The 24,235-nt window shown below is 39.3% G+C and overlaps 1 protein-coding gene across 1 annotated transcript; it reads right to left on the reverse strand.

The window, feature by feature from the left end:
- Positions 1–4,092: 4,092 nt before the first annotated feature.
- Positions 4,093–13,317, reverse strand: spdef (SAM pointed domain containing ets transcription factor). Its single transcript, XM_026167038.1, has 6 exons — positions 12,957–13,317; positions 7,417–7,869; positions 6,521–6,718; positions 6,279–6,326; positions 5,874–6,008; positions 4,093–5,063 (listed from the first exon to the last, which is right to left on the reverse strand). The coding sequence occupies exons 2-6, from the start codon at positions 7,859–7,861 to the stop codon at positions 4,885–4,887; spliced, it is 1,005 nt and encodes a 334-aa protein (XP_026022823.1). The 5' UTR covers positions 7,862–7,869; positions 12,957–13,317; the 3' UTR covers positions 4,093–4,884.
- Positions 13,318–24,235: the final 10,918 nt, after the last annotated feature.

Genomic DNA, 24,235 nt, shown 5'->3' on the forward strand with positions numbered 1-24,235 from the left:
GTAGAACTTTGAAAAGCTCATCCGAGCCTTTTCGATGTGGCCTCACAAAATTATCACGACCACAACAACCGTGAAAATAGTTGGATCTACATCGCTGCTAAATCACAGCTGCCTGATCATGTTTTTCATTAGCAATTTAGCAAAGTTGATGGTAGTGGTGTGTGTGTCTGTGTGAGTGAGAGACAGAGAGAGCGAGCGACAGATTTTCTGTTATAACCTTAATTTTATGGACGCACAGTGTGAGCACTCAGGTCGCATCAGAGCATCGGGCGGTATAGTGTGAGACCCTGCATCGTGACCTACCAACTTCTAACCCCTGCGAGTCAATCGTCCAGTTTGAGCAGGAGCTGAATAACGTGACTGAAAAAATCGCACAGTGTCTGCCCAGCTTTAGGTGTACTGTCGTCCGAGACTTGCACCGCAGTGACGGCGTTTGTTCCCCTGTTGGCCATGCTTCTTGTTGTGGTCATCTGTTGTCTTCCGGTATTTTCTCCGTAAGCGACCTTTCCTCGACCAATGAGATGAGCGGTAATCTGAATTGTCATACTCGAATTGTCATAAGTGTGCTGTCAGCTCATTGGTCACAAAGCAGGAGAGGGGCTGGGAATTATGTTTTCAAACAAAGCGTTAATTCCATTAACATTTATAGACTACTTTTGATTCTCACTGTATTACGGGACAAAGTGCGTCCCTTATTAGCTCAATACGGGACGTGTACTTTTGTTTCGAAATACGGGACGATTCCGTATTTTAAGGGACGGTTGGCAACCCTAAGTGGGATACAAATAATATCAGGCTGATCCTGCCAGGATTTGTTCCCTCGGTTCAAATCACGGACAAACAGTATCCCACAGTTGTTAGTGTTTTTAAACCCATTTTGCACAGAGAGGCATTTTTTGAAAAATGTATTGATAGCAATGTTGAATATTATTACACAGGGAAAAAACAACTACATGTAAAATAATTACACCATGACGCCTCTGCCTTTCTAAATAGAGGGACAGTAACTGCGTGTAAATGTAAGCGTGTAAAACCTGAAGATAGAGACAAAATACTGTTAATCTGACTATCTGCCATTCTGCAATTCCTCTCATGTAAACAATAACGTGGCGCATAGCGTGACGTGGAAAAAGGCACCTTTAACATTGTGTGATGAACTCTGTATTCCTCTCCACACATAAACCCCCAAAAGGAGTTTTAAAAAATCTCAGTTTTCGGTGATTCCAAACGCCGTTTACGTGTGGACGAAACAGCTGCGTTTTCAAAATCACCCGTGTACGTGGGGACGCAGCGTAAAAGACTTAGTAGTTTATTTTATTACTACCTGCAGATTACTTGTATTTGCCTAATTGTTTATTAAATGTTTGAGGTGTGAAATAAGCCGCAATGGAGCAAAATATGGGTGTGTGTGGTTAGAGGATGTGTTTGTGCGTGCGCGCGGAGGGTGGGGGGAATATTTTTCTTGTAAAACAAAGGGGGGCCCAGCAAAAAATGTTTGGGAACTAGATGTGTTAAACTGGTGTGAAAGAGCTAAATCAGAGTACATGGAACTAACATAAACTTCAAGTAATGTTCACATGAACATAGTTGTGGGGTGGAGCAGCTTTTAGTCTCCTGTGAATTTGTATCAGACAGATGTGATGTGTGCCCTCTAGAGAGTTTACAGGTATGTGTGTGCTAACACAACGCAGAGGAGGAGAGACATCAAGAATGATGTCAGAGCAGATATCGTTGCTGTCGATCAATTTGGGAGGGCTTGTAAGGCCGTTTCAAAACAATTTGTTCTTTTTTCTACAGTAAAAAATTGCTTTCGGCTGCTCATCGAGTCACAAGGGGTCATCGTGGTATGTAGCTCCAAATATTTGATTTGGTAGATTTTGACACGGTTCCTGGTGCAACCCCCCCCCCCCCCCCCCCCCCCAGCCACCCAGGGATTTGTATCCCCTCCCACTGAATGAAAAAGAAATCAAATCAAATTCAAGTCTGAAAAGTGAAGTCATCAAAGGGCGAGTTCTTTGGTTGACCTTAATAAAAAAAACTAAAAAAAACCAAAACCTTTTCTCGTAACAATCTGGGTTCAGTCACTAGTTTCACATCCTGCTGAATAAAATATGAAATTTATCTTGCAATGCCCGATCATTCTCAGAGTCAGTGAGGAGGATAATCAAGGATATGCTACCAAAGCTGATGACTAATACAGAAGCTGCCTGTAAATAAACGGTATGTCATTACTGCTTCTTATTTAGGCGATATTGCACTTTCAGAAAAACACAATATTGGCAACAGGAATGTCATTGATCACCACATGCAAGCACATTTGCATAGGTTATGTGTGCAAAATGAATCATCTGTGTTATGACATATGGACATTGTGTCTCTGGGGGTTTGAACATCATTGAAAGGTTCTGGCAGAGACCAAGTATGAAATCGTATGGGGGAGTTGCTTGGCCTTTTTAGTGTTCTACTAGTGTTTTACTTAAGTGTAAATTAATTATTTATGTCTGGTGTTGGTGACAGCTTTCATTATAGTTTATAATATAAGACATTTTTACATCGCTTTTGTGAAAAAAGGAAACATGATACAAGCAAAGTGAGACTCATTAGCAGGTGTTTCCCAATTAGTGATTGTTGCTGGTGGAAACCACGAGAGCTGTGTAAATGTAATGCCTGGCAAATTCATTTGTAGATTAAACAAAAGCAGGCCTGCACCATATCTGCTGCCATGGGCCTAGCCTTGGTTTTTATCAACCATTTGGCCAGTCATCACACATCTATGTTCTGGTAAAGAAAACTCAGAAAAATTACACATTGTTTTTTTAAGTGCTCTAAGGAAGGCTAAGTTCATGTGCTACATTCTTGTTCCCTCAGGAGCAACAGAAAGCATCTGGCATGAGCAGGGTGACCCGGTGTCCTATTGTATTGCACATTTTGTTTTTCTCTCTTGGCTCTAGTTTAATTTGTTCCTGTTTGCAAAGTCAACATGTGAGTCACAAGGCACCTTTGGCTCAAAACACTGCCAATCTGTGGAAGAGCAGTTAACTGTTTTTACAGTTATTGGGACATAAAAGGGGAGAGAGTGGTGTAAGAATACAAGAAAAACAAAAAACAGCTGCATCAATACTTTGGGACCATGCGCAGCTTTAGCTCAAGCCGCATCTTGTCCTTCACAAATGTATTCTTTGTGCCACATTAGTTTGTAGAGATCGGCTTCCCAGGACCGTTTTGAAGGTTAGGTTTTTGTGCAGATCCCAATGGACCCTATAAAGAAATACTCGCCACAGCCACAATCTTTTCACCCTGCTGCCGTCCGCAACAACAGAACAAACCGCTACTAAAACTCCAGTGAGATTATGTGAGATTATTAAACTCTGTGTCCAGACTTTATGGCAAGAATGACATGCTAAACTTTTGAAATTTTCATTTCAAAAGTTTACCTACAGTTTTGTTGTCATGGTGCAGTTGAATTATTTTTTATCTTGACTTTTTTGATTGTTTAACAGGTGCAGCAGTAAGTTGACACTGAGATCGTGACATCGTTTGACAATTGAGCATTTAAAAACAAAAGTTAACCCGTGACTCGCAGCGGTTTCTAGTGGTTGCCTGGGACCTCTCTGTGTTTCATTTGCATGTTCGCCCTGTACTTGCCTAACTTTATAAGTAAAAAAAAACCCAACTTATTAAAAGTGCATCATGGGTTATCATAATAGAACCAGCAAAATGTTCATTCAGCTTATTTTTCACTTCATATTTTTGCCCTGCTAGTCTAGGTCTCAGCTAAAGAGGCTCTGTGTTTGAGGATATACTACTGAGTTAACTGGTGATCCTAACTTGGCTGCAGGTATGAATGAGTATGACTAGTTGGTGACAGACTGGCAACCTGTCCAGGGTGTTCTCTGATCCTATGACAGCTGGGAGCTCCAGCCCTCTGCCATCCAAAGTTGCATAAACAACTAATAAAACAGAATGGAGAAAAAAAAGAGTTTTAATAATTTATCCCGTGTTTCAAGTTGCCAACTAGTGCAATGACTGAAAAAAATCATTTCATATTCCAGGAATGATGAATTTGTGCAACATGTCACGTCAATTCTCAGGTAAAACTTTATTTTTATTGCATATTTTGTCTCCATTTGTATATGATTATTCATTTCAAGTCTTTTTGGTTTATTAAATTTTGAAAACTTTGGGTTTCAAAGACTCACAGCATTAATTGCAGTATACGGCTGTGTAAATGGACCAGGCAGGGTAAACTATATAAAGGTATTCAAAGAGGAATGCATCACACTTCAGAAGTTATACATTAGAAAACAAACATATATACAAGGGTCCCTATTACACTTCCACAGCAGGATTTGAGGCAATTCCTAAAAAGAGGAAGTCCATTTCTCAGGTGCTTCAAGATGAGATAAGAAGAGTTTCCTGTTCAGACAAAGCCAGTGCAGCTGTAGACGCTTTTACCGAAGAGCCATCAGTTGGAATGCTTTGATTTGAGCTCAAGATATTTGGAAATCACAATAGGGAAACATAAACAGGCAGATCATGCAAATAATAAGGCAGTTCATGTACTGTTTTTCTGTTTTGCTTTGTCTTTGTTTTTTTATTCTGTTCTCTTTTTAATTTTGCAGCAGGAAAAAGCCTCAACAGCTACACTGTTTTTGTCTCTTCCTGGCTGGCTTTGCACAGATAAGACTGCAGCAGCTGCCAGCTGTTACTTCAGTGTTGGCAGTCAGGTGTGTACCATCGGGGTAATTCAGTGCACATGTTCCATGTCACCTTTTCGTCTCAGGAATTAGGTGTTCAGGTGCATGGTGACACAATTTGTCTTTGTAATTTTCCGAGTTCCCATCTCATCATCCTCTGTCTTCTCCTCCCACTTTGCTTGCAGTCTCATACTGGGTGAACAAACTGGTAGACCAGTCTCTGAGACACGTCGGGCTTGCGGATGATGCCTTTCTTGTAGTACTGACGTATGGAACGGCTCAGCTTGTCGTAGTTCATTGCAGGTCGATTCTTTCGTTGTCCCCACAGTCTCGCCACTTGAGCAGAGTCTTCGATTTTGAAAATACCTGGTGGGAATCAAAAGCAGTTATTACCACACAACACAACACGTGCAAAACAGTGGATGATTACACTTTATGTGCACACATAAAAAGTCCGCCACTTGGACTCATATTTCATTTGGCATGCTTTTTGCCTTTCAGGCATTAACAAACCCAATAAGCGAAACCCTGACATACATCCGGCATTCATTCCATTGCGGTTTCACTTTAAATACGTTTTAACGGTGTATTCTTATTGTGTGTGGCTGATTTTTATTGTGTAGTGTTTGTACCAATTTGTACCATTGCACTACAGGGTGTGAAAAAAAGGAGGGAGGCGCGCACACTCTTAGGTTCTGATTTAAATCTGCCTTAAAATAAGAACAGTGAATGAAATAACTATATTTGTTCTATTTACTAATTTTGCATACACATGGCCCCTTTATATAGTGTTGTCCTACAATTATTACTTTTAAATTGTAATAATGCAAATTTATTGAAAAACCTTACTCTCATTCAAAATTTCCTGTTTGTTTTTTGATTTTTTTAAAATTAATGTGTCATGATTTTGGAGCTTCAAAGCAGTATGATGAGCCCATAAAACAGTAGATGAACTAATAAGAGATAAAAGCAGTTGCGACAAAAGTTGAAATGTAAAAAAAATACATTTTGTTTTAAGCTGAAGAATAAAAGAAGAAATCACTTAAATTGTAATAGCACAATGTCATACACATTCTTCTGCTTTTATTTAAAAACACCAGGTAAATTAAGTTTTATTCATGTGCTCAAGGACTAAATAGAGCAAATAAAGAATAACTGAAATGAAAATGAAAGTACCCTTTTCTTTATTGAGCCAGCGAATGCAACGTCCATAGTTGTGGGGTTTGAGCAGGAGCTCTCTGAGAAACTGCCACAGATGAATAGGTTGACCTGAGCAAGATGAATCTGCCTCAGACCAAAGCTCCTCACTGCCTGCACAGCAAAACAAAACCATTCAGTCCTTAGGGTCATTGTGCATTGTTTCAATGAAAAAGCTCTGTACCGTGAGGGACCAAAAGATCAAGGAGCCCTTTAATCAGGACACTGAAAATACACAATGCAAAAGCCTGATTTTTCACTGAAATTCTGCAGCATATAGTTATTGGCGTCTATGTAAAATACAGTGTTAAAATTATACTGTGCGTTGGATTTTTTGTGTGAATGCAACTTGCATGACAGCTAATGCAAACATAAGAATCTTACCTGTAGTTTTAGTGTCTCCAATGGAAAACCGCTCTTTCATCCATGCAGCTGGAAAGTAAACAGATGCAGAAGTTCAAGCTAAGAAAAGGCTAGAACTTCAAATAATCCCACCCAAACACACATGAACGCAGTAATAAAATTTGCACCCGCTCAAAAGTTCACAGCAGCCAAATATCCGATAATAAAATCATCACAGGGGGTGCAGCAGGTTGCACATGTTGAACGTGTTAAATAAATATTACCTGACTTCCATATGTCCAGGTGTGCGTGCAGCGTGTCTCCACACTGCGGGGAACGCTGGTGAAACTCCTCCTCGCTCATGGCGCACAGATCCTTTCCCGTCAGCTCCTGGAAGGCCTTTCCCGCATGGGGCAATCTGTAGAGATGTTCAGTCCAGAGCAGCCACTTCTGGACATTCCCAGTGTTCCACTCTATCGGATCTGCAGGCGGAAATAGATATGAAATCAGTGAGAAAACTTCCAGCTGCCAATGCAATAAATGACCTTATCTTGGACCATTTCTTTAGTGACACTAATGTCATATGGATCAAGATAAGTCATTTATATATCAATATTGTTTTCACCTTTACCCTGTCTGTATTTTGTTTGCCTTTGACTCATAATAAATCTGCTGAAACCACAAGATAATCAAGCTTTTATGCCACAACAGTTTTAATCAGTAGAACAGACGATTGGGGATTGCATAGGTTTATAACAGCTAGAAGCCATACAATACATGAAAAACGCTTCCTCTGTTTGCTTTATGAGCAGGAGAGGCCTCGCCCTTAAGACTGTGTACACGTCTACTGGCAGGCAAGAACCATCACTATTACAATCCAGGAGTACCTTTGCAAAGGTCAGGATTAAACAGATCCTGGAGCAGGCAAACACAGCTTTGCGTCAGTAAGGATATGATTTAGGAGTTCTGTCATCTTGTGTCCACACAAATATGTGTTGATTTTGCGAGTAAGATCCAGTAGCTTAAGTATCTGAATCAATACTTCTATATTTGCAAATACAGAGAAACACTTCAGCATTTTGGGGGAGATGAAATATGTTTTGTTTAAGGTCAGTTTCTTTGTCAGTTATACGCTGTAATACACTCGCCACAGCTGCAGGTGTGCTGGAAAGCAGCCTACCTGGGGTGATGTTGAGCAGTTTGCAGGCTGTTTCAATGTCCTTCAGTACTTCTCCCACAACCATGCTCTGCACCTGCTCCAGGGATCGCTCCTCCTCCTGCCCCTCCAGGCCAGGAGAGATCCCCTGTTCCTGGCTATCAATGACCGGGCACTGCTCCGGTTCCTCCCGGGGTTCTACGCGGTTCATGGGTAAAGCCAGTGCTGAAGAGGCCTCTGAAACTTTCACCAGCCAAGTAGCATCTTCTGTGAGGAGCATGTCGAAGCAGGAGAGGTATACGCCTGGCATGCCCCGCTCCAGAGCTTCCACATTTGGTTTGGTTTCCCCCATCTCCCAGGGGTCTTCGCAGCCTCTGCTTTGCTCCAGGATGGAGAGGGAGTCCTCTGTCATCCCAATCCGAGACCCATACGATGTGGTTTCTGGTACGCTGCCCACTGGGTTTGACATAACTGGTCCTGAGAGAGAGAGAGAAAAAGAAACACAAAAAGCCACATTAAACTTCTATCCTGTGAACTGCAAATGAAATGAGACGTGATTTAAAAGTTTGTAACTATTCGGCGCAGCATAAAATCTGAAAGATCTCTCTGTCACATAAGCCCATGGTAACAGGTGTGCATGCCACTTAAATCTGCAGCAGACATTAGTTCATTTTAAGTAATTTAATCAAAAAAATATGCAAAAAAAAATCACGATTTAAGTCATGGTTACCTTTTCAAACAGTTCCTCTCCTTTGTTTCTCAAGATACTAAAATGACAGCTGCTTTAGTTTTGCAATGATCTCCATCAGAGTTGTGCATGAATGTGCAGAGAACCGAGGTTAGACTGTGCTGGTGTAGGCTCTATAAGAAGCTCTATAAGTCTAATGGAGATACTGACCCTCAAAACAGTTAAAACACACACAGCGCTGACAGGCGTGGGGCAAAATGGATCTGACTGAGTCTTATTTGAGGGTCACTGGCCCAGAATGATTCGTTTCATGGGGGTAGGTGACTTGTATTGAGACCCGAAACAGCTCTGCTGTCTGCCCGGGCTTTCAAGGTGCCGTCTCTGCAGCCCTCTGTCTCCACTGTCAGCTGGAGATTTTAATCAAATCGAAGTTAGATAATGTGGAGAGAAGAGCAGAAAATGTCTGTTTTATGAAGAGCAGGCTTTATGAAAACAGCCCTTTAATAGGAGGTGGCCTTTAAAAGTGTACACCTATGAAGGTTTGTAAGCTGTAGCACAAGTGTAATCTTGATTATGACACCCATAATGCTTACCTGCCACAGCTGGTAAATGGGAGGACATAGCAGCAGGTTATCAGCAGCTGTGGCTGATGCCACAGTAAAGGAAGTAAACTCCCACAGAGTACATGTTCAGGGAGAGTCACCATGTAAATTGTCAAAGTGCAAACAATTAAAGTCTCGTAAAATTTGCAAAAGTGATATATGGCATCCACCGAGTCAAAACCAACAATAAGGGTAACTTTGAAATAAACCACAAAGACATGAGAGCTCTCGAAAGAAAAAGAATCCATTAGTTTGCAAAGCTTTAACAAACGTGAATTTCTCAGCCGTGCTGCACTGACCATGGTCTTATCTGTTTTGTTGTTTATGCTGTTTGTACCTTTGATTTTTTTTCCTGCTCTTGTTCTTGTTAAAATGCTTTTACTTGGCATTATCAGTTCTCTTATTTTAAATAGATTTTTGTTGTTCCGTGTAAGGTTTTCCCAGTTTAACCTGTCGTCATTTTATCACCACACACACACAATACGAGCTCAGAAACTATTCTCTCCTTCCATTATCAAAATAAACCAACTCAGTGGAGAATTATTGTCTGTTATGTGGGATTTCAGATTACACACTACCTGAAGCTGCTGTATGAACAGGTCTCCTATTGAGGTCAGGCGCATCAGCCTGCAATAGGAAAACCTGGATTGCGTGGCTATATTCACCTAAAAAGAAATGTAAAATCTGAACAAGCTAAAACTGTATTTCCACTATTGCCAAACACAACTAAATGAAATTTCAACTGCAAAAAGAAAACAAAACCCCCTTCTAGCTCTTGGACCTCAGCATGCCATTGATAAATAGCCTCCACAGTCTTCCTTTTATCTCTAAACTTCTCGTAAATATCACCCACAATGCCTTTTACTCCATCAGTCTGTCAGATTAAAAGCCACTGGTATCCAAGCCTGCTGCTGTGTGTCAACTCTGCTCTGTAACAGCTTGCGCTAAGCCCATTAGCAAAGCAAATTTAGCCATATTACCTTCTTCCAAAAGGAAGCGGGGACACCAGAGAAAGACACAAACACCCACCCCTGCAGAGAGGGATTAAGGCCCTGACTGATCTCTAAATGAGTTTGGTCAAGACGCTGATATTCATTTCAGGAGCATTAGTTTGCTCCATTTACTCAGCAAAGTCAGCCTTGGAATCAGAAGGAATGGGACTCCATCCATGCTGGCGCCCTCCCTGGGAACCATATTTTTTCCACCTGCTTGGTCTTATTTAACATAAATACGATGATTATGTGAGGTGAAGTTTGTATCACTGTCTTAAGTTTTGTATGGTTATAGCTGCGCAAAGAGATTTTTGTTTTTTTTTATCCAAATTGCCCTATTTTTATGTGGAAAAATTCTTTTCCTAAAATGAAAGTGGTGAAATTTCCAAACCAGTGGAGCCAATCTAGCTAAATATTAACCTGCGAGCCAATTCAGCATTGTTGAACAGTTTTGTGAAAGAAGACAGGTAAGTGTTTAATTTATAGTTAATGAGTAGTGATTAAAACAACTCTAAATGTCCGGTCTTGTTTAACTTGGATGAATCCATTCAAGCACCAAAAAAAGAGAAAAGGTCAGCGATTAGATCTGATGCCATCTATCAAGGCATAATCAAAACACACTGAGTGTTATGCTGGTAGCGTTTCAGTCTGGTATTAAAGAAGCGTATACAGCCAAGAGTGACTGTTTGCCATGTGACCCCCCCTTTTTTTTTTTTTTTTTTTCCCTGTTCCTCATGGGAAATTTGGTCCTGCTCATGAAGTCATTGTTCAGAGAAAAACGGAAGGAATTTCATCTTCTTCTTACTTAATATGACTGTTGCTCTGAAAGAAACGCCTGCTGGTTGGAAGAGGAGATTTAGATCTGCAGATTGCTCCCTTAGGGGATTTTTTATTGCAGCAGTGACATGTGCAGGTGCTCTGTTCACGTTATAAATTAGCTTCAGTTTATGTGCTTATTTTATGAAATGCAATAAAGGTTTATTTCACGTGCTTGTACTTACATTGCCTTATAATACTGATCCCATTAAACTCTGTTTTTAACAAATTTTTCCAACCACCAACACTGCGAGGGGATGTATGGTGATTCATATCTGCTGTTAGTCAGGTGTGCAGGCATTAAGCCAATATCAAAGGAAAATGGCTTTGATGTTGGTCTAAATTAATCTTGACAAAGAGTCTACTTAGAGCTAATTATGCTGGTAATAAACCTCATTTAATTGGGGTTGGACCTAAAGATTGGAAAACTTGAAAATGGGATAAAAAAATAAACCTGTCACTGTTCTAGCAAAGACAGATATAAGGGCAGCCGTTACGTGGCCTCGGGCGTTTTCTTGAGCGCTGGGTTTAAATTGTAAATCATCACAAGATTAAAGAAAGAAAAAAAAAACCCAAACAAGCAAAAAAAACAACAGTTTTTTAAATTTTAAACACAAGGATGACCCTTTTCATCAGCTGCCTTACAAAGTGTGATGATATATGTTATTTGAGACACAATTCACAACTCATAACTTTATCAGATCATAGCACACACTGGCAAACAGGCACTCTGGTTAACCTTTAAATGCTAGAAATAAAAATTAAAAACAAAACAAACAAAGAAAAAAATACAGAATCTATCGGACAATTTCGCACTTGACCCAACATAACTGAAATCCTGCAAGTCTGAGGGAAATGGGCTGTGAAGCCACTGAAGAGAAAAACATGTAAGAAGGAACAAGGAACAAATCTCTATGTATAACAGGGCATATGTAGAGGATTTGGTTGAACCATCAACTTGTTTTTTCTAGATGCAACTAGTTCATATTTGCATATGACCAGTTCATGGAAACATGAATCTTTTACTTTTTGTTTATTTAATGTAATTTTTAAACTTGTGTGGGTTTGAAACTTATTGCAAATCTGAAATAGCTGTCAGCAAACTGTCAGCGTGCTTCTTTAGAAGAGAATCCCGGATCATTTTCAGTCTCCCGAGCGATCAGAGGCAGCAGATTGTTCATGAGAAGTCAAGTCTCACCCTCCTCAATGGAAGTGAAAAAGGAGCTAGGGTTTGTTCACTCTTTACACAATCATCACTGTTACCTTTCACGTGTACTGATTGCAAAGCTATGAAATTGTGTGCCATTATTTCTGTGTTTATATGATATGATATCTGTTTCAAAGCTTTAAAAACACTTTTGACTTCAGACCTGGTCCGACAACCAGGAAAGAACTACTATTTGATTGTGTAAAAACCTGCCCCAGTATTTCACACCAAACCTCCTGAATCAAGTAACCAAGTATTGCATGAAATTATCAGGAGATGTGGTTTATATATTTTGATAAAGGGAGAATAGCAAATTTTGGGGGGGAATAGAAAGGTCTTTTCTGTTTTTCTTACCCCACTGTTTGTACAATGTTATTACGTGTGATTATCTGTGCTATCTTGTTATCTGTGCCATGAATTAAAAAGAGATGTTAAGATTTATATAGATTCTACATTTAAACTGTGGCTTTAAACAGAGACAAAAATAATTTCATACACTTCTATACTAACAAGGTCACAAGGCCTCTGAGAAATAATCGATTAGCTTGGCATGAAAAGGAATATAAATGCACCTGTACCCTTGGAAGAAACAGAGCAGACAATCCTTCTGTTATTCCTCTTTGGAATTTCTCTTCTTTCTGTCTCAGGTAGTTGCAGTCGTATTTGATTTCCACCTTTGAGTAAAACCACAGTGAAATCCCCCGTCTCATCCCGCAGTGACAGCAGAAAGAAATCTGTTGGGTTTTTTGTGTTTGTTTCAAAGTCAGTCTATTGCTGTGGTTTATGGCATCTAACTGACAACAGCATTTTATCTGACCAGATTTTGCATATTTCCTTTCTGAATGGAAACTTTCAGATTTGCATGAGATTTATGAAAGAAGAAGAACAGGTCTCAGTCTCTTTTTTCCTTTTATATTTGACTGGGTATTTATTTATTTGCTTAATCTAACCTGCAGTTGGTTCAGGAATGTTTGAATGTTTCTTTTTAATATTTTTACTCTTAACTTTCATATTATGAACAGGGAATGTATTTAATAATTAAACCTTTCCCTTTAATAACTGTTGCTTTTTAACAGAGTCAAAATCTCTGGACTTCACTAATTAGGTTACACGACCTGTTCAAGACTACTAAGAAAACTATAGACACACACACATATATATCTCAGATATACAGCTTATGTCCTATAAATAATGGGCCTATAATAAGATTGTGCTACAGAAACATCCAAGACCCTGTTTAACAGAGAGCAACGTCTTACCCCAGCAATGATGCTCTGATGTTCTTGAGTCAATGACTTGACTGGATGCTGGCAGATGCAGTGTTGTTTCCAGCCAGTGGCCGGTTGCTGCCTGAAGGTGAGGCGCAACAGGCAGCGGGCAACCTTCAGTCGGCTTCTTGCTGGTGACTGTCACTGAGCCCCAAACCCAGGTCTCCTCAAATCTTCTCAGGCTTTTTTGTTTGTTTGGTTGGTTGGTTTTTGGTTTTGGCAGAATTATACTTAACCTGAAAGTCACAGACTAAAACACAACTGCACACTTAGTTCAAGTGGAAGCACCTGCTACGGGTGTGTTCAAAGTGAAGCCAAGAGGACTAGTGGCTGGGTGAGTGAGTGCAAAGGAATTCCACCTCCATTGACTGCAATTTATATTTATAAGGCAGCCATGTTTACTTATGCAGACAACTCTCTCTCTCTCTCTCTCTCGCTCTCCCTCTCTCTCTCTCTCTCTCTCTCTGTGTGTGTGTGTGTGTGTGTGTGTGTGTGTGTGTCTTTGCTGATTAGCTCAGACCTCCTCAAACACTGCAAGCCAACCTTAGTGTTTAGGTGAGAGAGAATTCAAAGCGATCAGATTAAATAAATAAAAATTGCTGTTTAAAGTAAGTGATTATGTAGCCAAATACAAAATTTTAGTTAGGAATACTTTTCTTATCACGTTTCCATGTGTTGCTGGTTTTTGTTTGTACTCCTACTTTTTACTTCACTACCATTTGAAGACTATAATTACAAACGTACCATTTTTATGCCGTTTATGTTAAAAATAGGAAACATATTATTATTGATGTCTGAGCTGTGAGTAGTAACTTCTCACATAGTGCTAAAAAAAAGTGGATGTAACAGATCAAATTTATCCCTCAAACTCACAGAGTTTAAATGATAAATGTAGCTTCAAAACATGTCCATTTGTAGTGAAGTCTATAAATATAAACAGTCATTGGCTTCTGTTACCCATGACTTTAATGAGCACTTTCCTGAATGCAAGCTCAAAGGCTGACTGAAAACAACATGCTGTTCATTTTGTACATTGTAGTCCTGATTGTCATCACAAGGAAGTTAGAGTTGGAGGTAAGTGATAAGTCGCCAACATAAGTGCACCATGCAGATTCACGCCTCACTTGTGACATCTAGTTTTAAACAGCAATGACAATGAGAGGAAAAATACTGGGCTCTAGGTTTCAAAACCAGACTTTGCAGAACATGGTAGCTATGCCGATCTTTGATATAAAGTATATTAGCAAACCCCTGTCCCCAGTATGGATGATAATAAACAGCTGCTTCTTCTCAAAAATCTAATAATGCCATACTTAATGACTCATTGTTTTCTACAGCACTGCTGTTATTGGTTATGCTGTAAGAACATTTTTAATCTAATATGTTAGTCACCACGAATTAAGTGAGATTTTAAATGTGTGTCACTTTAACGTAAACCACTAATCTGCGTATTTCCATCACTGTCTACTCAAGAACATGGAAGGAGATGCTGTTTAAACAAAAACATTAATTACTAAACACTTAAGATAATAATGTTTGTATATACCATTAAAGTCACAGTTTGATGTTAACATGTTAGCGTTCCGGTGTGCTCACATACAAAGCTGGTGTAATATTTCATTTTGCTTCTAAAAGGATTTCCGTGTAAGAACCCCAAGAGAAACCATAGACTCTTTTCTGTGTTAAGAATATTTGCACAGGCATCCACTGAAGTAATATGATGCTTCAGCAGAATGAAATTTAATATTACCTACAGTTAGTGTTTGCTTGTGTTTCTCCACTGAGCTGCAAAAAGGGAGATATTGAATAGTAAAATAATTCTGGCTTACGCATTTGTCTAACTCAGACTGCTCTTCACTACATGTCTGGTTTTTCCATTTGAATAACTATTTGCAAAAAATTACTGATGCTTTCCTCCCAAAACCTACTTTCTTTGAGACAGGGTCTTCTTGTGGCTTGTTTAAAAGGAATGAATAATTAAAGTGGTTTTAGCTGTCATATGGAAGGGTTGCACCTAAAAAATACGAACCTGTTGAGAATTAGCTGAATAACCTCTCAAAAGCAGATTTACTTTGTATTATTATTACTGCCCCCATAAGCAGCAATTTAAAGATTCTGCACATTAACACCATTGTTGCGTGGACATGACATCACTCTTACTCACCCGAGTTTATTTGCAAGTCATTCTTCTTCTTTAATGCCATGTTGTAATTTATAATCCAGTTAAACTTTGTTTTTCTTAACAATTTACTTATTATTCCTTTGTGATAATGTGCTTAGTTTCAACAGTGGTTTCTCAGCTTAGATATCATGAAACCCAAATAATTCATAACACCTGTGTGGGTGTGCCGGGCTTTCACAATATAACCGACAGAGCTGGAGGTCATTTTTTAACTGCTGAACACTGTTTATCATTACCATCACGTTTTTTCCCCTTATTATTATATTATTAAATGGCAATCACCAAAGTACAGTCACTTGAAAAAGAAGGTACACCTGTTTTATTTCTTACATTAGGTAAAACCTTAGAGGAACTACGACATATGACATATTAAACTGTCTTATTTAACAAAGACTAAGCTAAAATACAAAAGCAGTTAGTAAAAGCCTCAGTAAAGCCTTACTGCTTCCATTAGAATTAAGAGGGTAAGTAGCAGCCAGTTGCTGATAATCACATTCACATGATTAACTGACGATCAGCAAGTGTGAGCACCTCCATAAAAGCAGAAATGTTGGCAGTTTGCTGGTGTGGGACATTCAGATGTCTGTTAACACAGTGCTGAGGGGGAAAGGTTTTAGCAGTGAGCATAAACAAACATCTGTTACTTCCCATCAATCCAAGAAGGTAATTTCCAAACAATTTGACCTCCGTCATTCTGCACTGAGAGAGATTATTCGCAAATGGAAAAGAATCAAATCACATGACTCTCTTCCCAGGTTTGGACGTAAAAGCAAATTTAACTCAAGATCAGATCATGCAACAATCAGAGAAACTGCAAAAAGCCCAAGAGCTATATCTCAGAATCTGCAGGACTCACTTGCTAAATGTTAAAGACAGTACAATCAGAAAAAGACTGAACAAGTATGAGTTGTTTGGAGAGGCTGTCAGAAGAAAGCGTTTTCTCTCTCTAAAGAACATGACAGCACAGCTTTGGTGTGCATAGTTGCATCAGAATAAACTACAAGGTTTCTGTAAAATGTCCTTTGGGTAGAAATAACCAAAATGCAGATGAAAATGCACCACAAAGAGCTCATACCAAGTAGGGATGGTAATTAATAAGAATTTAGCAATTTCAATTCTATTATCAATATCACTTATCGATTCTCATTGGGTTTGCATTGCCTCCACTTTGAAAGCCACCACCATCGCTAAAGAGCATGTCAGACATTACATTCATGCAAATTAACTGCATGTACAAAGTAATGCATTGCACATACTACACAGAACAGTTTTCTTAAAAGTACTGGAGTAATTAATTACTCCCAGGAGAAAGTAACTACTCTTTACATTAATTGACAATGTATTGTCTCATTATTACCATTAAACAATATAAACATATAAGCTACAATCCCACTGGTCAACACAAATTCCTATCCTAATGAGGTACACATATGATCTTTCTCTTAGTATTTAGGGATGAAGCCGACAGCACAAAGCAAAGATGGAAACCAGCACAAAGAGGCTTCTAGGCGCTCACCACAGTGATTCTGCTTTAGAAACATGAACAGGTAGAAAAAGCGGCTGCAGCCTGACTGCTTATCAATTTGTTACCTGTTGAGGTTCAGGGTCTGGCTGCTGGGCAGGGGTCGGCATTCACTCAGGTTTGGCATTACTTTGGCTTCTTGGATGGCTTAACATTAGCATGCTGTCTGTGCAGGTGCTTGCAAAGAGCTGAAGTTGTGTTAGCAACATAAAGTGATTGTTTCTGTCCTGGATACAGTTTGCACTTAACCACCCCACTCTCTTCCTTTTGTGCAATAAAAATAAAAGTAATAAAAGTGTCCATATCCACTCTGCAGACTGCCACAAGAACTGAAATCAGCTGTGCGCAGGTGCAAGTGGAACCGATAAGCGGGATCAATGACAGACTAACAATTCCAAGTAATTGAACTACTGCTGGCCCAGAGTAGTGCAGGCCTTAAAATTCACTAAGTAGCTACATATGGAGCAATCATATTTTTGTATTTTATGACAGTCCCAGATGTAAATCATGACCCAGGGAACTCCATAAACACTATATTTAAGTTCAAACTGAGATCTTTTTTTTTTTCATGAACACAAATCAGTGCATTAAATTATCCATTTCACAATTTGAAGTGACACTACATTGCATTCACTACATACTGCTGAATAGCAACATCAACAACTTCTCTGAACAAATAAATAACCTGGTGAAGTTAGTCCACTTTTGTTTCCTACTGCACAGACAAGATAAACAAATAAAAAATAAATAAAATGTTTTCATATGGATGACTGCATGGACTCTGTTTTTATAGTTCATGCATAGAAAAAACACAAGGTGAAACAATCCCCCAAATAATTCCTATTTTGATTACTTGACAGCTATGTGTTAAGTGTTAACATTGCACAGGTTTTATTAAGCTTTTACATAATACTTTGCACTAATATGAGTATTTTATGATTTCTTATGCAAATCCTGGCTTGAAAATAATATTAGCACACTTGTTGTACCTTGACCCGAAAAGGCTCCCAAAATATTGTCAGAGAAATATGAAATATAGACATTTCACACAGAAAAGGGTTTGCAGCAACATAGACAACAAAGTGATATTATGAACATCGATAACAATTGCAGAAAACAAACATATATTCCCAAACTGTACTTACCTGAAGCACCATATCGCTGCTTTTAAACATGCACTTAATTTATTTAGAATCTGTGAATCTCAACCAAAATTCAGAAAACTCTTTGTGTAATTGTGTTTGCTTTAACTGCAAAGTGACTGTAATTAAAAATAAAACCTCTTTCTGCTGGAGGAGTGTTTTGTGTAATTTTAGCCTGTTTGAACAATGTGGATCTGTCAAAACCATAGAAACAGGTGTTTGTGAAAGGGCATTCAATGAAAGCTTGTTATTAGCAGAACAGTGGTAACCCACAACAATAAAAGTACTACTTTATATCTAATCTTTCCCAACTAATCTTGCTTTTAATTTATCGTCGCTAAATGGCCCGTCCTCTGATAGCACCCAGGAAATTCTAAAGATTCCTGTTCTTTTTCAATCCCCGAACACATTTTCTATTCTTTGATTCAGAATGCAAGAGCTCTGAGTTTGATATGGTGAGCCAAACAGTTTGAATGGATTGATTGTGAGATATGGAGAGGGTGTGCACAAACTGCGTCAAGGCTTCTCAGCAACCAAGTGTTTGTAGACACACCAAATCAAACTGTGAGAGATGACAGCCACCATTCATAAGACAGCTCACTTTGAAACTAAATAAGAACGTGTGCATTTGTGCATGGGCATAAATGTGCAAACGTGCATTTAATTACCTAGTATACGAGTGCAAACCTGTGTATGCACACGATAATACAAAGCTGCATTTTACTAATTAAAAACTGGCTTATAGTTGAAGTTAAATTTGCAACATTATTCTAAAAGATAACATTTTAAAAAAATTCTTTCATTAAATGGAAATGATTGGAGATTTGCAGGAAGAAAAATATTTGTTTGCTTTTGGCTTTGCCCACATCCATTCCATGAGCAAAATTTGCATGGCAGTTTCTCTAACTAGCGTTTGCTTTTTTCCTTGGCTCTAGAACAATATTCTCATGGTTGAAAGACAATGAGCTAAAAGAAACTAACAGACTAAATGTCAAACACAAAGCCACAATCGGTCCATGATGATCTTGATATGACTAATGATTGTGCAGGTGTCCTTACTGTAAACAGGTGCCAATGACCCACCTAAGTTGTCTTAGCAGTGTCAATAAACCCCTGTAGTTGGCCTCAGTGTAATCTTTGTTGCATGAATTTGCTTCATACTGTCATGAATACAAAGTCAGTTGTCTTTCAACTGTGTGGGAGCTTAGTAAGCTGAAAAACGAATTTCACATTGGAAAAATGAAGCATCCCGAAGCCTCATTATTAGTGTATGGGCTTATTTAGTGACTACTTCTTAAAAATAGAGAGATTTATTCACCGAGCTACGCAGTAGATCTGTAGACACTTCCTAGAGATCTACTGCAAACTGGCAGCCTGCCAAGGTGCTGTGCAGCCTGTAAATTACTTGGACCTGCAGGGACATGCCTGATGCTGACTTTGTGCAAAACCCAACTGATTTAAGGTGATTTGGTGTGGAACGTTATGTAATCATTTCATTATAGAAGTGTAAGAGCTATTAATGAGAAAGAACACAATGGACATGCTTTAGTGGAAGTGTATCAAGGCCTTTAAATTCTTCAGGCAGGCCTAAAGTTTTTGCAAAATACATTAGCTGCAGTGAGAAGATGAAATGAAATTAACAACAGGTTCATTTGAGGGGCAGCAATGAGACAACCATGAAAACAGGACTGGTTTTACAAGGGGAGGTCGCTGGCATTTTTTCCCTCCTCATCTTCTCTGTCTGTTTTTTTTTTTTTTCACTGGTTTTGTATTTGGCTAGTGTTGGTTTCACTATTGGCAACATCAGGCGATACTTGGATCCTACAGAGGTTGCACAGTTAGTCCAACTCCTCCAGCCTGGCATATCAATGTGTGCCATTGCCAGAGATTCCTCCTCCATGCACTGTGGCCTAAGGACCCAACTCCCTAAGTTGGCCCTGTGCACACTGTCTAGCACTGTGGAACCCAACTGGCATTGCCATAGAATACCAGAATTGGCAGGTTCACCAATGGTACCATGTGCTTTTCATAGTTCAGAGATGCCAGTAACATTGCTCATCACATTTGGGGGTGGATCAATGATAATCTGATGAGACATTACCATGAACAGAGACATAGGCCTCTATGTGCTAGGCAACAAAACCCTGACTGCCATTAGGTATCACAATTTAATCCTTAGACCCATTGTCTGGCCCTACAGTGCTGCAGTGGGTCCTTGGTTCTTCCTAGTGTGCAACAATACCCAGCCTCTTGTGGCGAGAGTATGGGGACCGTTCCTGGAGAATGAAGAAATTGATACCACATCTCAGACGTGTTGTATTGGATTTAGGCCACCACGCTTTCCTGACCTAAATCCAGTACAACACCTCTGGGATGATTCCGTCTATGCTGTAAGGTTAGACTGTCCAGAAGCTCAGTCCAGAAGTGGGAGGCAATCCCCCAGGACACCTTCCATTGTCTCATAAGGACATTTATCAGGAATGCATACAAGCAGGCATGAGCCATGCAAACTACTGAATACAATTTTGAATTGCTGCAATAAAATGTCAGCAAAGCATTTACCATCTTGTCTGGTTTTCACTTTCGTTTTCAGGGTGTCTTTGAGTTCAGCCCTCTGTTAGTTGATCAAACAACTTCAAACAATTTCTTTCATAACCAACACCGTAAAAGAGCAATTCTTAATTATACATTTCATTTTAAACCTTCATAATCACACTGACCCTTTGCTCATCAAAACACCAATGTGACAGTATATAAAATGTTCAGGTGTAGGCTTCATAATGGTATGGTGATGGGGTTGTTCGTTTAAAAAGTTGTGTATTAGCCATTACTTTTTTCCTTAAAAGTATCACTTACATGACAGTACATTACATTACTATCAAAGTGTTTTGATAGTAATGGATAGTAAAGTGATTTGTTACACTACTTGATACATTGCTTTCTCATTACTCCGTAGAATAAACTGAAATGCAAATCCATATCATAATGAGGACATACATGCAATCTTTCTATGGTGTTAAAACACAAAACAAAGTTGATAACCAGCCTAAAAGGACTTCACAATGATTCTTCTGCACAAACATGTATTAGTAGAAATGCAAACCTAACCTCTCATCACTTACTCCGTTACCTGTTGAACATCATGCTCTGGCTGCTGGGCTAGGGCCAGCATGAACTCAGCTTTCTAGCTTTGGGTTAGCATGCTGTCTGTTCTGTCTGACCTGTCTCTGCAGATGCTTGCAAAAACTGGATTTCAGAGGCAACAATTAATCTATTTTTTAAGTTGAATAACAGTCAGCTGTTAGTGGTAATATAACAAAGTGGATTCTATTGAGAACAGCAGCAACTCAGTCAGGAAATGGCCACAAAAAATCACAGCGCTGATGCTCCGGCATCAATTTCCTACCAAGTCAATTGCTACAGACCTCCAAACTTTGTGTGGCCTTCAGATTAGTTTAAGAACAGTGTGCAGAACTCTATATAGAATGGGTTTCCTAATTTAATGTGTTTACTAGAAAGAGATAGCATATTTCTCCTAATTTGGCTTCTCTTGATTGGCTCAATGCAGAATCTAATTTAAAATCCTGCTCCTCACATACAAGGTCTTGAATAACCAGGCCCCATCTTACCTTAATGACCTTATAGTACCACATCACCTCATTAGAGCTCTTACACTGCAGGCTTACTTGTGGTTCCTAGCATATTTAAAAGTCGAATAGCATAGCATAGCATCTTTATTTATAACGCAGTTTACATCCAACAATGTTGGCCAAAGTGCTACAAATATAAAACAAGAGAAAACAGTTAAATTACATATAGAATACCTTAAAAAGAAAAAATTAATATGATTAATAACAAACAGATTAAGAGACATCAACAAGTCCTGCTGTGCTGAAAGCCAAGGTAAATAAAGATGTTTTAAGACATGATTTAAAAACAGATAAGGAAGGTGCCTGTCTAACATGTAAAGCCAACTCATTCCACAATTTTGGTGCTGCCACAGCAAATGCCCGATCCCCTCTGAGCTTACGATTAGTCCTGGGCACACTCAGGAGGAGCTGGTCTGCCGACCTGAGGGACCGGGAAGGTATGTATGGATGAAGAAGCTCAGAGAGGTACAGAGGGGCAGCATTGGACAAACATTTAAAAACAAATAAAAGCAGCTTAAAATGGATCCTAAAATGCACGGGGAGCCAATGAAGTGAATATATAACTGGGGTGATATGCTCGCATCTACGAGTGCCAGTTAAAAGACGTGCAGCAGCATTCTGAACTAGCTGCAGTCGAAAAGCAGAAGATCGCCTCACCCCATAATAAAGAGAATTACAGTAATCCAGCCGAACAGTTAGAAAGGCATGGATTACTGTTTCAAACTGCTGTCATGCAAGAAAGTGCTTAATTTTGGCCAGCTGCCTCAGATGAAAGAAACTAGACCTTACAACCGACCAGATCTGGCTTTCAAGCTTAAGTTCAAGATCCATTTTAAAACCCAGATTTACAATCTCTGGTTTACAGAATGATTTCAGGGATTGCAAATCAACACATGGAACACCAGTGGTGGCAGGTCTGAACACCATTACTTCAGCTTTAGAATCATTAAAACAAAGAAAGTTTAGCGCCAACCACGACTTGATGTCCTCCAGACATGTTTGCAGGCGATTTACAGACAACCCATCTTTCTTTTTAAGAGGAACATAAAACTGGCAGTTATCCGCATAACGGTGAAAAGAGAGTCCATGTCTCCTAATAATTGAGCCCAAGGAAAGTAAATAAAGCGAAAACAGGATAGGGCCCAGAATGGAATCCTGTTGTACTCCATGACACAACGGAGCACAGGAGGACTCACTAAGCGAGCTAAAAAGGTTCAATCTGTTAAGTAAGACCTGAACCATTTCAGAGCCACACCTGTTATACACACTGCTCCAAACGTGAGATTGAAATTTCCTGGTTTACGGTGTCAGATGCAGCAGTTAAATCGAGTAAGATAAGAATGACACTTTCACCAGAATCACATGATAAAAATATATAATTAAAAATTCTTAAAAGTGCTGATTCAGTGCTATGCATTGCTTTAAAACCAGATTGGAAAATCTCCTGGACATTTTGTGAATTCAAGTACGGGATCAATTGGTTACATACTACTTTTTCCAAGACTTTAGATTAAAAGGGCAGCTTAGATATTGGTCTAAAGTTTTCAACAGCGTTTGTATCTAGCCCAGGTTTCTTAAGAAGTGGTTGCACAATTGCATCTTTCAAATTCTTTGGAACCACACCTGAGGTAAGGCTGCTATTTAAAATGGTTAAAATAGTTGAACTTATGGTAGAAAAAAAGCACGGGTTTCATCGTTCAACCAGGGTTCAAACTTAGTCTTAGGATGCCTGATTTTTATAGGGGCAACAATATCCAAGGCAGTCTGGCAAGTGGTATGAAACCAAGAAGTGAGTTCCTCTACGTTTTGGAGTGTCTCAGGAATGGAGATTTGATTATAGGTGGAGAACCGTGCTGCAGTGAAAGAATTTAACAAACGAGATGGCTGAGCAGGGACGTGCCCCCTGAATTAATTTCTAGATAAAGAAATGTCAAACAGAACCGGCATATGATTAGAGAAAACAGGGTCAGAGACTTTCAGATTAGAAACAGGCAATGCGTGCGCTAAAACCAGATCGACAGTGTGGCCACACTGTTGTGTGGGTGCAGACACACATCGAACTAAATTAAAAGAATCAGTAAGATTCAAAAAGTCTTTAACCAGGGGCTTTTCTGGACAGCATAAGTGAATATTAAGATCCCTGACAATACAAAAGGAGTCATAGTTTATCGTGACTGCAGCAAATTCCTTTATAAAGTCCTTACTGTATTTTGGGGCCCTGTATATTATTGTGCACAGAATGGGAGGCAAATACTTTCCTCCCATGATGCATTGAGTGTTTCTTCTTTATTCACCTTTTTCACTTTTTCACATGTGTTTATACACATCTTTGCATTTAATTCTGAGTTATTGATAATCTCTGGCTCTCTTCCATAGCATGTCTTTGTCTTCATCCACTCACCCCCAAATGGTTGCAGCAAATGGCCACCCCTCCCTGAGCCTGGTTGTGTTGGAGGTTTCCTGTTAAGAGGGAGGTTTTCCTTCCCACTGTCACCAAAACACTTGCACACAAAGGGTCATATGATTGTCGGGGTTTTCTCTCTTTTCTTTTTATTATTGCAGGGTCTTTAACTTACAATATAATGCGCAAAAGGAGAACAGTACTTGTCTGACTGCATTGTGCCAAGTGCAAATTTTGGTGGAGGGTGCACTTATAGAATGTGGTTATTTTTCAGGACTTGAATCCACCCCCTTAGTACTAGTGAAAGGAACTTTTAATGCTTCACCATACCAAGACATTTTGGACAACTTCATGCTCCAAATTTTGTGAAAAA

The sequence above is a fragment of the Astatotilapia calliptera genome, chromosome 5, assembly GCF_900246225.1.
Source record: "Astatotilapia calliptera chromosome 5, fAstCal1.2, whole genome shotgun sequence".
Lineage (NCBI taxonomy): Eukaryota > Metazoa > Chordata > Actinopteri > Cichliformes > Cichlidae > Astatotilapia > Astatotilapia calliptera.